This window comes from Numida meleagris, chromosome 3 (assembly GCF_002078875.1).
Source record: "Numida meleagris isolate 19003 breed g44 Domestic line chromosome 3, NumMel1.0, whole genome shotgun sequence".
NCBI lineage: Eukaryota > Metazoa > Chordata > Aves > Galliformes > Numididae > Numida > Numida meleagris.
Window position 1 is genome coordinate 12,278,080 of NC_034411.1, and position 16,936 is coordinate 12,295,015.

Below are 16,936 nucleotides of genomic sequence, written 5' to 3' on the forward strand. Positions count from 1 at the left end.
CGCAGGTGTTCTCAGTTTTGACACTATTGTTGTGCATATATTCAAACTGACAAGCGTGCAAATATTGCAGAAGGCTTTGGAATAGCAATAGCATTAAATTCCAGAGAACCAAGAAAACTTCTTGTGTACCCGCATATTTCTTCTGCTTCACTGGGTGCGTGATCTTTTTTTTCCTGAATTGATAGGAGTCAGTGGCAGCAGTAGGTGACAGTCTTAGGCATATTTATGCCTGTGTAATAACTACTTTTTATGAGTACCAAGTCCAGGCAACTCTCTTTCTCACCCATGTGTAAAGGCTCTGTCCATAGGTATCTGCTGTATTCACTGAAGTGAACTTGCTTATTTTCCTGTTCAAAAGTTCTGTTAAAAGCAATGTTCTGTCTTGGTTCATTTTGGGATACTTCTGTTTAACAAATTCTGTTCTTTGTTTTGGTGTTTTTGTTGTTGTTGTTGTTTTGTTTATTTTCTTCCAGTTAATTTGAGACTGAAATGATTCTTCACCTGCTCCCCCTTATCAAGTGTTTTGCTTTTTACCTCTTGGTCCTTGTTTCAAACATGAAAACATGTTATCCAAAGTAGCTGCGTTAATCAACTTTGTATGGTAGAAAGAGTTCCTTTCTTGGTGATGGCAGATTAATATGTGTTTACAGTTTTAAGAAACTGGTATTCATTAGGTTTTTGGAGAGAAACGCCAGCTTTCTGATTACTTTTAGGTTATGCTCCTGAATAGATGTGGTAGTTTAAGGTCCAGTTCTATGTACTTAAAACAGGTTTAAAGGAGAGTTCGCTGGGTGATTTTGGCACCTAAATGGTAAGTTTCAAAGAAATAAAATACTCACTGTCTGCGTACTTCATGAGAATTGTAAATGAAAGCTTTGTGTTCTTTTGGCTCTGCAATATTGATTTTATTCGTAGACGGTTCTTGCAGCTGTTCCAGTCTTCTGAATAATGTGATGTAGCTATATTCGGAATGTCATTTCAAATGACATTTTAAGAAGTTTATGCTTTAAATAGGAAGCCTGTGCTTTTTGACTTCCATTGAGTTTGTAACTTATCATTATATACCTCTGCCCTCCAAATACCTTGATTTTGCACATCTGAACAAGTGACAGAAGATACTTTTCTCCTCTTTTTTATTCCTTTCAGAGAGGATGTTAAGCCAATACAATATTAAGTCAAAACGAATTTAAGCTAAATATGTCAGTATCTGCAGATTTTTCACGAACTGAAACTTTAAAAATGCGAACGTGGTGTTTTGGTCTCTTCAGCATTATTTATGTATTTATTTATTTTTCAACTTTAAATAATTCCTTTCCGAATGTGGGACTTCAATGTGGAAAATGCATGTTTGTCTTTTCAAGACCTAGTTGGTGTTTATACTGTGTTGGATTATAGAACATAAAATTATTGCTTGATTATTGTGTGGCTTTCTAATATATGGTAAGCATGCAGATATGCAGTTAAGGTAATAAAGGAGTAGACTAATTTTACGGATATCAGTATGAGCTCACATGGTATCTATTTACTTGTCAACAGTCAGAAACAATATTTTTAATATAATCCACTTACTCCATTCTCTTCTCTGTAGGGCTACATCTTTGCCAAACAGAGAAATATTTAGACCAGTATAGCTTCCATATGTGTTCTGCAATTTGTTACTACTAGTTATTTTACCCATCACCGTTGCTGAACAATAGTAGAATTTTTTTCATTTAGGAAAAGACATAAACATCTTGTACTGGAACTTTAATATTTTATTGTAGGCCTTTGTAATTGATGCTTTTTGCTGAAAGTGTGGGGGGAAGAGACCTCCAACGTGTAAACTTACCAATATTTGTTTAAAAAGTTTTTTAGTTAAATGCTTTCAAAATATTTTATAGGGTTTAGTTTAGCAGCTTTTAAGAGGAACAAAAGGAAGCTGGAGTTGGCTGAAAAGGTAGAAACTGATCTCATTCAACTAAAGAAGAGAAGACAATCAAATGAAAAGGTGAGTTTGTGTTTCAAGTTTTGTTGTGTCATCCTAACTTTACAGCTGGTTACTAATACATTTCATGTTTTATTTGTGTTTGGACCAATGAGGCATTGAAAGACTCTTCTCCTTGACCACCCGTATGTTTGGATGATATAGTGATAACTTATTGAAATTAAAACTTTCTGCCTTGCCACTTTAATGCCAGTTTCTCACTTTGTGTCTTGTTAGGGAAATGGAAAATGTATTTTGCATATTTTGAAGTGGAAATAAAACAAATGTAAACACAATCGGAGAATTGTTTACTGAAACGTTTTCTTTAGCATGGAATCTCTGTCAGTGTTTCCCACTTTATAATGTTTCCTGAACACACTGCATTATGGAGCTGGAATGGGTGAAATTTGAAATGTCAGGCAGGTAAACGTGCATATGTGCATCATCTAGCATTGACCTGGCCCTTATTACTTGTACTGCAAAACTACTAGGAGTGCCTCTGTTTCCTTCACTTCGTTACTTAGAATTTAGAGCCTTTCTTACAATTTGAAAATATCTGTCACAGTATTTGTGCTGTATTTTACCTGGGGCCTATGTCCATTAGCATTGGCCGCTTCTCTTTGCTTTGGTAACTGGACGATCTGCTGCCTTATCTAGTTGCATATGTTGATATAAATAATACGCAAATACTAGAACTGGTGAAAAAGTTGCATTCTCTGTAGTCTGTACAAATGCAAACCAGTGATAAATTCAGCTCTTTTCTTCTCAGGTTAGGACTTTTCCCTAGCAGGATGGTAATTTTCAATTTTCAAGGAGGTAAGGCCTGTAAAGAAAGTAAGGATTGAGGGGAAAAAAGTTACTTAACAGTTTTGGAACTTTTCCTGTTTACAGGACTTCAGGCACTTCCTTGTAAAACTTAATCTTCTAATGGTATTAACATGTAACTGAGGGAGGAAGGGATCTTCCCACAGTGTTGGAGTTCATGTAATAAGGGGCAAGTCAGTGCTTGAAACATATGCCAGTGCATGAGCTTACCAACCTGCAGTTTGAAATTTCAAGGGCTCCAGAGTCATGTGCAGAATGTGTGGGAGACGCTCAAAGGCCAGTGGTGGTAATACAGGAGGTGGTCAAATAAAGCTCTACTCATTGGTAAGTAATGCAGTAAAGTAACATGGTGGTTTTGTCAGTTTTCTGGGTGCATCTTGTCCATGGAGGGGGGCCAAGAACTAAACCATGCTGTGTGGACTGCTTATCTTACTGCACAGAACATAAAGTAACTGCAGTTATGCAGGAAGTTTAATTCTTCAAAATGAAATAAATGAAAAATCAAATTCTGCAAGAGCAAGATTTACAGGAGAAGCAGAACAAATCTAAGTGGTTAGAAAGGAGCTATTTAACAAGAGTGAGCACATGAACTGTGATCATAGAACTTGCACTGTCAAAGTTGATCTCTTGTAAAAAAAATTTGAAAATTTTTCATAAGCATTTATAAGCATACTTGAATAATTAAAAATGAATATTCTTGTCAAGTTTAAGTTTGAATTGTTAAATACTCTTTTTATTTGCCGTGCTTCTCTGGAGCTGTGAAGTTTTCCCTGTTTGTGGGACTTGGTAGCTAGCTATTTTGTTGTCTGTGTCTAGTTTCAGTCTTTCACATATCTCAGTCTTTACAGCTTAGCTACAGCTGCTATCTTCTACACTGTACCCTGGTACAGCTTAGCTTCTGTTACCAGTACTGCACAGTTGTTATAAACTGATCATTTTTTGTCTCTGAGATTTAAGAACTTATGTTACTGAAAAGGAAAATTCAGAATTGTTTTGCCTCAGTGATGATGATTTCCTTCAGAAAGTTGTGTGGGCCATGTTAAAACAAGTGTGTCCTTAAGAAAGTTTTCCAGCTTCCTAAATTTCTTGTCTAAAAAAAGGAAACCAAAGCAAGCAAACTATACCACTAGATTGACTGCAATTGCTGGTATGAAATAGATCTTCTTTTAAAGGAAATAATGCTTAAGAAAGTTTTAATGCAATGCTTTTGGTTTTAAATGCTTGTGATGTTTTGATTAAATATCTCTAAAAATATTTATGTAGCTATTGAAGGCAAATATTTTATGCAAGTGAGTGCTTGATCTGAAGACAGATGGCAGGTTGAACAAATAGTTCTACAGATGCTGCAAAAAAGGCTGCAAACATTTTTTCCTTGTCATCAGATGATATCAAAAACTTGTGCTGAGCCTGATCCTTCTATAATGTATTTCTGTTCATTATGGAAACCCCGAGTGTTTTGTTTAAAATGAATTAAGATAACACAGTGACTTTTAGTCTGGCATTCTTAACTTTGATGGAAACTAACTTTGATTTCCTAACTTGATTTTCACATCTGTAATTGTCTGTTAATCTAGTTTTTGTTCTGGGCATAATCTTATTTGATAAAATAGGGTGAGAGATGGACAACAAAACTTGCATCCTGTAAGTATTTCTTCTGTATAGAGAAGCTATAGAAAAATTAGTCTTGAGAAGAGCTTTATCCACTCTGGTTTTGAAAGCTTCCAGGTGTGGGAATCTGCTCCTCCAGGGAGCAGCTTGTTCTGCTGCCCACTATGTTTTCAGTCCACTGAATAGTGTTGTTCTAATTGAGTTAATAATATCTGAATTTAGTTGTGGCTGAAAGTCCTAGGATGTATGAAATACGTATCTCCATGAAATAATACCTTTTTTTAAAAAAATTATTATTATGTAGGATGACCTAGTTTTCCTTTCTCTTTCCAACTTGCAAAGGAACTTATACTTTTTCTCATCTTTTTTCTTCAATTCCCTCAAATTTCTTTTGCCTCTCCTCCAATCTTTCCTGGTGTTTTTTTTTTTTGTTTTTGTTTTTGTTTTTGTTTTAACCTTTCTCTACTAGTCAGCTGATTTTCCTTCCTGATGCCAGTTGGTTCAGATCTGTAATTTTCACCTCTTCTTTTCTTACTAGTTATTCTGCCTTACGGTTAAGACATCCATAATACTGAATATAACCAGCTTCTGAGTGTAGAACTTGCTCAGGAAGAGGTAGGTGTAGGCAAAGGGAGAAAGCTCACTGTGATCCTGGGTAGAAGCTGAGGATGACACGCTTGCTTAGGAGTTCCAGTTGCGTGAAAAATACTGTAAAGCACCGTAGTATTGAACTGTGTATTTTTAATTTCAAGACTGTTGCAATGATAGCTCAATTAGAAGTAGAATGGTTCAGGTGGAAGGGACCTACAAAGATGATCAAGTCTGACTGCCTGACCTCTTCAGAGCTAACCAAAAGTTAAAGCATATTGTTGAGGGCATTGTCCAAATGTCTCTTGAATACTGACAGGAATGAGGCACTCATCACCTCTTTAGGAAACCTGTTCTGGTGTTTGACCACCTCACAGTAATGAAATTTTTCCTATTATCTAGTCTGAAAGTGTTATCTGTAAGTGTTGTGTGGCCAGAGTATCACTGGCAAAAATCTCATAGGAATTCTGTTTGACAAGTGAAATCTGCCCAAGGAAGTTTTCATTGATGATGGGAACTTGATTTGAATTTGAATAATGGGGTATAGATAGATGCCTTTTTCCCCCCTGGGTTCTAGTCTAGAAAATAAGTGTTTGTACATGAATAGCTTAATATCCTTTGGGTTTATTTGCTTTGTTAAGTTAATGTAGAATTTTTTTTTTTTTAATGCAGATAAATGTTTATGCAGGAGAAACTGAATTTTCTCTTTATGTGATAAACTGCTGCTTGTTTGTTTGTTTTGTTGTTGTCTTGTTTTGTTTGGAGGAGTGCTTTTTTTTTTTTCAATCCTACATAGAGTTAGAGATCAACAGTCTCTGAAAATGCCACCTCAAAACTTTTGGGAGAGTCTTTTGATATAACACCTTAGGAATGAATTCCTCAATCACTTCTCAATAGATAAGTGTCCATCACTAAGATGACAGGATTTTGTGAGTAAAGGGAGGTAGACTAAGCACTGAGTTCTGAGATGCTTATTGCCTTCTTGTTGCCGAAGAAGTTTTATTCAGGTCTTTTCTGAGAAAAGGGAGTGTTTTGGGAAGACTTATGGTGGCACCACCAGTACTGTATGCTTGGTAACAAATCTGTTTTATTGACGGGCCTGCCTCTTAGTTTTGTGCACATTAGTTTGTACACTCCTATGAAGCGTAATCTGACTTCAATGTGCTGTTTTAAGTAATTGTTTCTATTGGTGTGTCCTGCAGGAGAATGACTCAGGAACACTGGATACAGTCGGTGCAGTAGTTGTTGACCAAGAAGGAAATGTTGCTGCCGCTGTCTCCAGTGGAGGTTTAGCACTGAAGCATCCTGGAAGAGTTGGTCAGGTGATTCCATGTTTTCAGTTGGGAATGGCTGTTTAGACTCACAATTGTGTTTTATAGCACTTGTGTTATTGTTATATACAGTGTTTATATGATTTGTGTACATTGTTATGCGCAGTCTTACCTGATAGGTAGGAATTTTTTCTTTATTTAATTACCTTTTGCCAGAGCTATTAATGTTTAATTTCTCATCCTTAAACACCTCTTTGATACTACAGATTGTCTTGTAAATGCTTGAAGTGTTTGTGAATAGGATTTCCAACATTATTTAGGGAAGTTGTCCAGTAATTTTATTTTTAAATGAACTTATGAATTGGTAGAAGTAATAAAGGTATTAAAAGTGCAAATGAGATGTAGGCATTCTTTATTGTTACTAAGCAAGGGAGTTTTTGAGTGTTTTAGAAATATAGAGCAGTCATAAGAGCAGTTCTCTTTCAAAATTTATTAAACATTTCATTTTGAAATAGGAGAGTGAAAGGGACAGGGCACACTTGGCATTACTTTGTCTTGATATGTGTACCTCATTTTCTGAAAGGTTAAGTAAAGTTAAGTGACAATAGTATACCATTAAGTTAGCACTCAGTTATGATGGATTGGAATTGCTATTTTGATCATTTGTATTAATACTTAGATTTTTCTTGGGCTTTTTTTTTTTTTTTTAAGGGAAAAGAGCAACCGAAAAGCTTGAATACTTAAATTAATGAAAGATGTTCTTCTTTTCTTAGGCAGCTCTTTATGGTTGTGGCTGCTGGGCTGAAAATACAGGAGCTCATACACCTTACTCCACTGCTGTGAGTACTTCAGGTATTTGCTACTTTTATAAATATTTCAAAATGTTGCTGTATTTCCTTGTAGTTTGTATACAAAACCCAAGTAAAATATTTATTTGAATAGTGAATTAAAATATTAACATTCATTCCATAGTACAGTCTATATTTGTATCATTTAATTTATATACGTGTGTGTGTGTGTGAGTATTATCTTGAAATCCATAAATTCATCTCCGTTCGTTGCTTACATTGGTCATTGTACTTAAAATTAACAGCCATGTGAACTGTCCTCTCTATAAGACCTCATATTGTACTGAAAGCATGTGCTCTGTTATATATTGAGGGATCCGACAAACAATTGTTAAAAGTCTAATACTGTTTTAAGCAGAATGCTTCTCTAACTGGAAGCCTTTGGTAGAGGACTAAGATAATTTGGGACTCCTTAACATTAAGAGGGTCCCTTGGATACAAAAATACTGCAAATTGCATTTTTCCTTCAAAATAGTTAAGTACTATTTTAAGTGAATATTTAACTGATTTCTTCCTTTGTCTTTGTCATCTCTCAAATGGAAGAGGAAGAGGCAAAACCAAATGACTAGAATATATATATTGGAAAATGTTTATTTGGAAGTTCTGAAAGTATAGTAAGAAGAATTAGGGTAGCTTCTCTTGCATTTGCAAATGCCAGGATCCTGGGCATACAAAGGTGTTTTGTTCATTTGATGCTTATCAGTCTGCTGTCATGCAGGTCTGTTCTGTCAGTTGGAATTCTGAGCACTGGAGATACCAATTGTAAAACCAAGTTCAACAGATCTACGAAGTATAACAGGACTGAAGGAGGAGTATAAAAAGGAAAGTAATTAAAAGAGTTGGTAACTAGGTTAGTAACTGATTTGCAGTGTAAGACTGGAGAACGTAAGCTGAGATGTTTCTGAGTTGTCAGATAAGATATTGAAAAGATAACTGTGCTGTGTTAAAAACTTGGTGAATATTTAGAACACAAAAACTTTAAGATGAAATTATACAGGATTTATAAAGTGAAGTAAAAGCTGTTGCAGAAAGAGAATTTCATCTCAGTGTTGTTCCTGGTTGTACGAACACAATTAAAATGGAAAAATGACTTGGAACACTTTTTTGTAAGTACTTAGGATGCAAAATTTATGATTTGGAATCTTGCTTAATCGTCAGTTATCTGCATTCATTACAGGGAGAGATGGAACAGAAAATTGTAGAGTTCAGTACTCAGTTCTCAGGAGTACTGCTGAGTGAGAATCCTGTTACAGAACTGGTGGTGGAAGCAAAGTGTCAGGGTGTGCAACTGAAGTTTGATATAGGCTGAAGAGCATCAGAAATCTCCTGTGTTGCTTTTGCAGTCATGATGCTTTTTAATTTACCCTGGTTTAAAGTCTGTCTCACACTGTTGAAAGCTTATGTCAGTGTTCCCCATTAAATTTAGTATTAATAAAAGCAGGCATCCTTTTCAGCACAGCAAAGGAAACTCATGGTAAGGGCAGAATTTTTGAAAAATATTTCTGCTCTAGAAACACTGTATTGATTTTAGTTTGAAAATGCTTGCTTATGTAAGCAAATACATTTAAATATCTTAGTCAGCAACCAGAATAAGTATCAAGCATCAGCTGAGTGATGGAGATTGTTTGTGGAAAGGCTGAGAAAGACACTTTTATTTAGTTTTTTAAAACTGTTCTTTACATGTCAACTGGATTTTAAGTCTATGCAAGTACAAACATCTTGATATACTTAAAGGAGATAGCTGGGTTTAATGATGGCCTTAAATAGAAATCTGCTTTTTTGCTGGTACCGATTTTGTATAGTGGTAAATAATGTTGCAGTATTTATAATTTATACACACATACACATACATGAATATAAAATGTTTCAAATCTCCCAGCTTCTATGACATTACATTAATACCAATCCCAGTTAACTGAAATAGACTGCTGGCAGTCCATGAAGTGTGGCCATCTGTTTACTCAGTGATTTGAAATTCAGACTAGCGGTGTTTAATTAAACTCTTGTTTCTGGGTTTCTGGCTTTCCTTTAAAGTTTGTGTGTGTGAGAGAGAGTAAGAGAAAGAGTGGGATATAGAAATGTTTACAGGAAGTGAGAACTCTTCTGTAATCAATACCATTCTTTTTTCCATTTTCAGAAGCTCATAATGTTTTATTTTGTAATTTATGTTACTGCTGTTATAAAATATATTGATGCCTGAGCATCTGACAGTGTGAACCATGAAGCTAATTAAGGGGTGGAGAAATAGAAAAATTAAGCTATAGGAAAGACTGAATGGATGAAATTTATAGCTTGGCTGGACCACAACAGGAAGTGGGAGTGGGGAATAAACGTCTGCAAATATTCAAAAGGTGAAACTGCCAAGCTAAGTAAGAAAATACAGAGTTAACGTACTTCATTTTTGCATGAAAGTTTTAGAAAATAAAAGGTGCCACCTAAACTCAGTAAGATTTTGAAAGCACTAAATTGCCGGTGCTTCCTAAGAGAGGATAAGTGTTGTCACTTCATATACCTAAAATCAGACTAGACTATAACAGTAGTGGTGTTCACAGTTGATAGAACTGTCCAATATCTACCTCTGCCCCAGCAGTATTTTGTTCATTGCAGTTCTTGAGATTTCCTTCTGAACTTTGTAAAGGACAATACTAGAAGTGAAATTTTAAGACAACATGGGTCAAGACCGCTTGTTTTATCTCATCATGGTGCTTCATTGGGAAATCCAGTGGCGTCATGCATGGGACTGCACATATTTAATTGTATGGGGTTTACTTACCAGGTTAGGTATACCTTATCACATACAGACATGGATCTTCTCATCATTCAGATCCATAACATTGTTAAGTAATGAAAAAACAAAACCTTATTTGCAAAGAATTTTCCTTTCCAAAGCTTTACAGTATATGTTAATAACAAATGTGAAAGTAGATGATTCACTTAGAACTGAAATTATTTCCCAGAAGTTTATCTCAAGTATGAACAAGAATTTTGGTAAGCACAAGTCATTACTGGAACCTAAAAATTGAATTCATGTAGAATGTGTTCTGCCATGTACCGTTCTCTTTAAAGCAGTTCAGAGGTAGGCAGTTTTGTCTGTTTTCCTGTTGTGTGGATGAAATCAGAGACTCTTTGAAGTTCTGGATAGATTAGTACGTAATTGTAGAGAAAATGATATTTTGCTTTGAGACTGGTTTTAGTCACTGAGTAATCATTCAGGATGCAATTTATTGACTTATTTTTATTAGTTATTAAACTGGACTCACATGCCTTATTTAGGGAAGACAGGTTCATATTGGATTCTGAATGCTGTGGTCAATAAAAATTTCCACTATTTTTACTCTTTAATAAAAAAATCTATAGACTCTAGCTTTTTTTTTTTTTTTTTAACTGTAAGTCAGTACTAATTCTGATGAAGTGCACATACTGTAGTTTTCTCAACGTGGTGAGTGGGTTGGATAGCAGACTTTCTAATATTTGGAACATCATTCTTCTGTTTTTCAAGAGAATACTGAGGTTGGCTGTTGATTCATCAGGTAGGTCAGTGGTGTATCTAAACTGGTAAGAGAAGATCTGTTTCAAGGCTCTGAGCTTTTTAATAAATGGTGTTCCTGCCAGAACTCAGCTGCCACATCAAGCCATGCCCTTGCCACTGCTTGAATAAATCTCTTCATCATTTATCTGCCCCATGTCTCCTCTTGGACTGATTTTGTTGTTGTCCTAAGCACAGATTATACAGAAAATTTTCTTTCAGTCCTGTCCACCTACACTTCTGTCTCTTCTATCTGTGGATATTGTCTTTAAATCTACAGTATGTCATGGCTTTGCACATCTTTTGCTTTTAATTTGTCTTTAAGTTGTAAATTTGGCAGAAGTTTCTGCTAGTATTTTCTACAGGGATTTTTTTCTTCTGTATGAAAAATAAATTAGATTTTTGTTACTGTGTATATTGAGTAGTGTATGTATAGACTTTTAATATGTCCTGTTAAATGCTTAGCAAAATTCATCAAATCACTTTTAAAAGAAATCTTGAATGAAGAGTTCAATTCTAATTCATTTTGAAGTTTTGTCATTAGGATACTCTAAATTACCAAGTGCTAATATATTTTAAGCCCAATGTTTCGAACCTTCTTGAAAGATTCTTTGTGAAATTGCACATAGCACATCTATGGTGTTTTAGACTTCTTAACAAGCTACAGAGAAAAATTCTGGAGAGTTTGTTGAATCAGTCTCTATATACAGAAAAGGCGTATTTTTGGCATTAGTTTTCTGCAAGGAATTTTTAAGGGCCAGCATTTATTTTAAGCCTAACTATTTTAGGCTCATGCTTATGAAAGTGCTCATGTCTTTGCATTTTAGAGGCTTCAGTAAGAAAAAGATTGAACAGGTTGGGGGGAAAGCCTCTGGTGTGAGGAAAAGGAGTCTGGGATAGTAATTCAAAATGTGCAGAATACAGACTCTTGCAAGTTGAAATCCACTCTGAATTGGCCGGAACATAGGAATGGACACACTGGGCCAAGCTGGAGCTCCAGATGCTGTGCTGTTTCAAATAGAGGATGGTTGCAGGTCTGCCGGGAAAAGTGCTGGAGTAGAACTGGCACCTCCAGTGTGTTATCCAGCCTTCGAGGGGTTTGTGACATTGGGACTTTATGAGCTGGAGATGTCCTTCATTTTAATAGGTCACGATGACTTTCTGAAGATGTCTTATTTCTATTTCTATTTGGAAGCTCAGTTATTAAATCCTTGATGGGCATGTTTTTTTTTTTGCTGTGATGACTGACCTCTGTAGAAGCTTTCTTGGAAAAAGTGTTAGTGTGAACGCCACACTTAATAATTCAGTTGGTTTTGTACTTGAAGTTTTATGAATTTTGTTGTAAAATCCTTCTCTTGAAGCTTCAGTTTGAGGCATATCTTTCACTGCCTTCCTCATAAAAGAGCAAAAAACGGTTGCCATAAATGTACTTCATTAAAAGTACTTCTAAATTCATGTAGCTGTTTTTAGTGGTTGCATATTATTTGAAGATATGCTTTTACATCTTGATCGTCTGTTGGCCCTGTGGATGCTGGCAGACTTCCTCCTTTTGACGTGTTCAGAAAGGATTTAGCATTAGTTGTTGCATCTTTAGCAAGTTGTTTCTCAAATATTTTGGCCATTTTTATCATGACTTTTTTATTGAATGTGCCAAAGTTGGTGGTTCTGGACTTGTCTGGGCATGACTTCAACTTTTTGAACAGTATTTTCTTACCTCTAACAGTCTCTTGGCCTCGTTGTTTAGCCACACTGTCTTTTGACTGTATTTCTTTTGGCTTTTCAAAAGATACTTCTTGGTTTATAATGTGCAGGATATTGTAAAACTCATATTTTATGAACATAGTTTAAAAAGGGGTAGAGCAACTGAAATCAAAAGATGAAGACAGGAATGGAGAGATATTGGAATTTAGGAATGATTTTGAATGTAAAGGGCACTGAATTCAAGGTCAGTTTTGTATCTGTTAGTCTGAAAGTCAGTTCCTGTGTAAGCAAGTAAAAATCTTTCTCATTTTGCTTAGTTTGTGGTAGACATTTTAAAACACAAACTTTGAATTATCTATATTTTTTTTCCTGTAAAAAATGTGGTTGAGAGACTTCTGGCAACTTAAGGATAAACACTGCAGGAATGCTGTAAGTATCTCAGTAGTAGTATTAAAAATCAAGAAATGCAGAGAATGTTGTTGTTACAGACATAGCTAAGATACCTGTGCATCCTTAACTAATAGTGTAATGCAAGAACGATAGTAGAGATGGAGTGAAAGCTTGTTAAATTAGAAAGACATTACTGCTGGCTTTTGTTTAGCATAAATGTAAATAAGAGGAAAAGTGGTTTCTGGATTAGCATACTAGAAAACAGGTCTTTTAATTTAAAAGTTCACACGTTTGTATGCATGCATGTACATACCTGTTCACGTTCATATGTTCACTCATACACACAAAACAACCTTCCCTTTCATGTACACATGCAAAAAAAAACAACCCAACAACAAAAGCACACTCCAAGGGCCACTTGGATCTCTTTAGTAAATGTCTTTTGTTGGTATATGAATGTAAGCACAGGAAGATGGGTCTTATTTGGCAGGAAAATATTTGTGAACAGAACCCAACCACAGGAGAAACAATAGTCTGTCTTTTGGCTGTACTTTAAGAAAGCATTTCCTATGTCTTTGATTTGCGTTATGTTCATGCAAAAAATGTGTCTATTTTTTCATTCAAAATAATATCAAGTGTGACATTGAATCTCCTCCCCAGCTGGGACGTCCATGGTGATTGTGAATATTGGTCCACTAACTGTGCCAAAAAGAGGCAGGTTATGTTTTTCCTGGGAGATAAGTTGAAAAGTAATTATTCTTTTTTTGGATACACAGAGCCTTAAATATAAAATCTACAATAACAGATAATGGGGGGAGGCTTTGAAAACAAAACTGTAAGTGGAATTCTTGAGTGGAAATGAACAGACTGAGAATTATGTGTTGTGTTCCTTTTAAACATCTTACTAGCAGCAGTACCCTTTCTTCATGCATAGCTTCTGTGCTTGTGTATGTATATGTGACAATCTGAAGCTGGCAAACCTTTTAATAGTGCATTTCTGAAGATAGGCAGAAGGTCTCATGTTATTTAGGAAATACAAAAATTCTGTAGCAGAAAGATGAAAAGTTTCTGACTTTCACTACAATTCAGATGATGGTAATGTTTAGGAATATTTATACAGACTGTGTTTTGTGTAAGTAAATAGACTCACCTTCCAATTTTTTTGTACTAGTGAATTCACAGAGATTCTAAAGGACTGGCTGTTTAGCTGTCCAGTTAAAATCCTCTGTTCTCATAGATGCATTTTAGGGATTACATTAGAGTACTTCCTGACGTGTTTTGGATATTCTGTTCTTTTGATGAATCATTCAGTGAAGAGAAAAACAGCACATTTTATCTTGTGAAGAATCATTGAATTGCTTATATTGGAAGGAACCACTTGAAATTATCTCCACAGATGGAGATTGCACAACCTCTCTGTAGTGTTTGACCTCTCTGTTATAGTAAAGCGTTCTCTCGTGTTCAAGTTGAATTTCACGTCTCTTAATTTATTCCCATTGCCTCTTGTCCTGTCAGTGGATTCCCCTGAGAAGAGTCTGACTCACTAATCTTTATTTGCTCCCATCAGATATTTGTACACATTGATAAAACAAGAAATGAGAAGTTGTTTCACAATTAGTTGAACTAATTGTGAACAGTGGCTGTGTTCCTTTGCCAGCACTAACAACCATGTGGCTATGTAATGAATTTACAAACTAATCCTCTTTCCTAAAGCTTTAGGTATGACTTTGTTTTCCATCAGACTGTGAAATTACTCTTGGGTAACTTGAATTTACTTGACACAAAAGTTCTTCAAATGTGACTTTCCAGACTTCATACATACAAGTTAGTGCTGCCCACTTTTTCTTGTTTTTAAAATTATCGCCAGTATGGAAACAAGCATATTCACTCTTCCTTCCCCTGCATATTCCTGCTCAAACTTTTACTACTATTCAGTTCTGTTCTCCCTCCCAGTCCATTGTGTACTTTGTGGATGATATTGTTGACAAAGCAGAGTAGGCAATGTGGAATGTGAAATGCCACCTGTAAAGAGATGGGTTGTGTTTGTTAAATTGGTGCTTGAGCTATGCCACAGCCAGCATTTCCCTCTCTTCTTATGGAAGGCACCAAACCATAAACTTCAACCTACTTGAAAACTCATTTTCGGCAGGAACCACAGTTATCTGCAAATGTGAAGAGGAAATGTTTCTCAAGGAAGCTTTAATCTAAATAGATTGACACATGATGTAGGACTGTGCATTGAGGGCAGTAGTGGCTGCTGTGGTTCTGTTTGTCAGTTTGAACTAGGCCCTTCTGAGCTCACAGGTCCAGAGTAATTTCACAAGCAAATCTTATATCCTGCATGGATCGTTTAAGCTACATTATGATACAGCTCATCTCTTTGTAAAAGTATGTTTTGTCTCTCAAAATCAGTCTAGTCCTGTAAGGTTTGGGGAATAATAGGTAATGTAATGCATCACAGATGAAGCAGCTGCATATGGAGAAGAATTACGTCATTGTGGCAGTGAAGCAGAGAGTAAAGGAAGAAAGATCTATCTCCAGACAGATCAGTATTTACCTCTGAAGTGAATGCTTCTGTCAGGAGTTCAGGCTTTATGTCCAGATGCCTTATGGAAGTGCTGTTCTGTAGCACGTGGAGTCTGAACTAACGTGCTATGACCACAAGGCTGTATGAAGAGAGAGGAAGCAACAGGCAGAGGGTGATTTGTGGAAGTAGTAGTGCTAAGGAGCAGTCAGATAAGCAGATAAGCACTTTTTTTTTTTTTTTTTAAGCAGAAATAGGTGGTGTACAGTGAAATGGAGACTGCATCACGCTGAACTCTGTTTCTGTCTTAAACATTATTCTGTCATTCGGAGAAAGTGGTTGCACACAGTTAGCTAATACGTAAGCTGCCTTATTTCCTTTCCTTGAAATTCGATGTGGTGAAAGTTTGTTGTTTGGAACAGTGCACTATTTTTGCAAAGAGGTCAAGAGCAGCAAAATTTCTGATGAAGGCAAATGCAAAAAGATCATTTATGTCCTTCCTTTTCAATTTTACTGAAATTAATCTTTCAAAATACATTAAAGATAAAAATGTAAAATGTATATCCTTTTTAAAGGAACTGCAGTTATTCTTCATTCTTTTTCTCTTGTAGATGCATCTGAAATGCTTCTTCAGTTGAAACAAGCAGGTTTTTCATAACTGAAGTTATCTGGCATTATCTAGTTTTTGAAAGTGATGGGTTCATAAATTGGCATTTATATATATTTTTTTTTTACTGACTGTAAAATTGTAGAATAACAAGATTACTTATTCTACGGAATGATTTTAGGTTTTTTTGCTCATAGAAAAGACTTGAACGTGTAGAAAGAATAGAGCTCCTTATAAAGGATAGAGCTCCTTAGAGAAGATACTTCAAACAGATTTTTTCCTGATGTTAGATTTGTGTTTTGTTGTCTTTGAAACCAACCCAAATCTACAGGAGTTACAGCCTTTCGGAAAAAATTCAGTTTGCATGTTCTTGGTAGATATTTGTTAGTTTGGAACTTAAATCATCCAAGAATTTTCTGTCTACAACAGGAATGTGATCCATTGATCCCTCTAGGATCAATGCGTTTGGAACGCACAGAACTTTGCTTGCAGGTGTTCTTCCTGGCAGCAGGTCTGTAAGTAAAAATTTTCCCCCACTAGTATGAAGGCAAGATGAAGCAGCAGACAGGAGTACAACAAGCTAACAGTTATGCTGTTTTAATTTAGTCCTGTAGTGCATTATGCTAGACCGTAGCATTCTCAGTCTTTTCAGAATTAGATTTCAAAATCTGAAATGTCCTTAAATTTCTATTTTAATAGGTAACTTACTGTTATTGATATCTTCCAAGCCAAATATTTTTATTTTACTGTATTTTAGTTTTTAACATCATTGTCCTGTAGGATTTTAGTCATCTCTTCCTAGAGATCCCAGTACTAGCAACAGGAGCTTACTGTAATACAGGTTTCACCGTGTTTCCATTAGGCAAAACTAAGAAGCTACTTCAGGAAATAATGGAGAAACAGTAATTGGTAACTTGTAAGCTGATACTTGTTTTCTGGGCTCTACTCAAAATGATAACCTAAGAACTGAAACAACTTGAAAGGGCTGGGTTCAGACTCTGCTGTATGAAATACTGAAATACAAATAACCTGTTATTTCTATCTTTAGCTTCTGAAAAGAGAAGAGTCATATTTTGGCAGTGGAG

At 35.6% G+C, this 16,936-nt stretch overlaps 1 protein-coding gene across 14 annotated transcripts in view; it reads left to right on the plus strand.

The window, feature by feature from the left end:
- Positions 1-16,936, plus strand: part of TASP1 (taspase 1) — a 76,950-nt gene that overhangs the window by 27,969 nt on the left and 32,045 nt on the right. For 7 of the 14 annotated variants that reach the window (XR_002437026.1, XR_002437025.1, XM_021392207.1 and 4 more), the window contains 4 exons: positions 1,881-1,987; positions 3,023-3,112; positions 6,187-6,306; positions 7,029-7,107. Coding sequence is in view for 10 of the 14 variants with exons in the window: in XM_021392207.1 (XP_021247882.1) it covers positions 1,881-1,987; positions 3,023-3,112; positions 6,187-6,306; positions 7,029-7,107 (396 nt within the window). In the remaining 4 variants the exon portion in view is untranslated. The remainder of the gene's footprint in view (positions 1-1,880; positions 1,988-3,022; positions 3,113-6,186; positions 6,307-7,028; positions 7,108-16,936) is intronic. The other 7 variants (XM_021392205.1, XM_021392206.1, XM_021392204.1 and 4 more) reach the window with 2 other exon arrangements.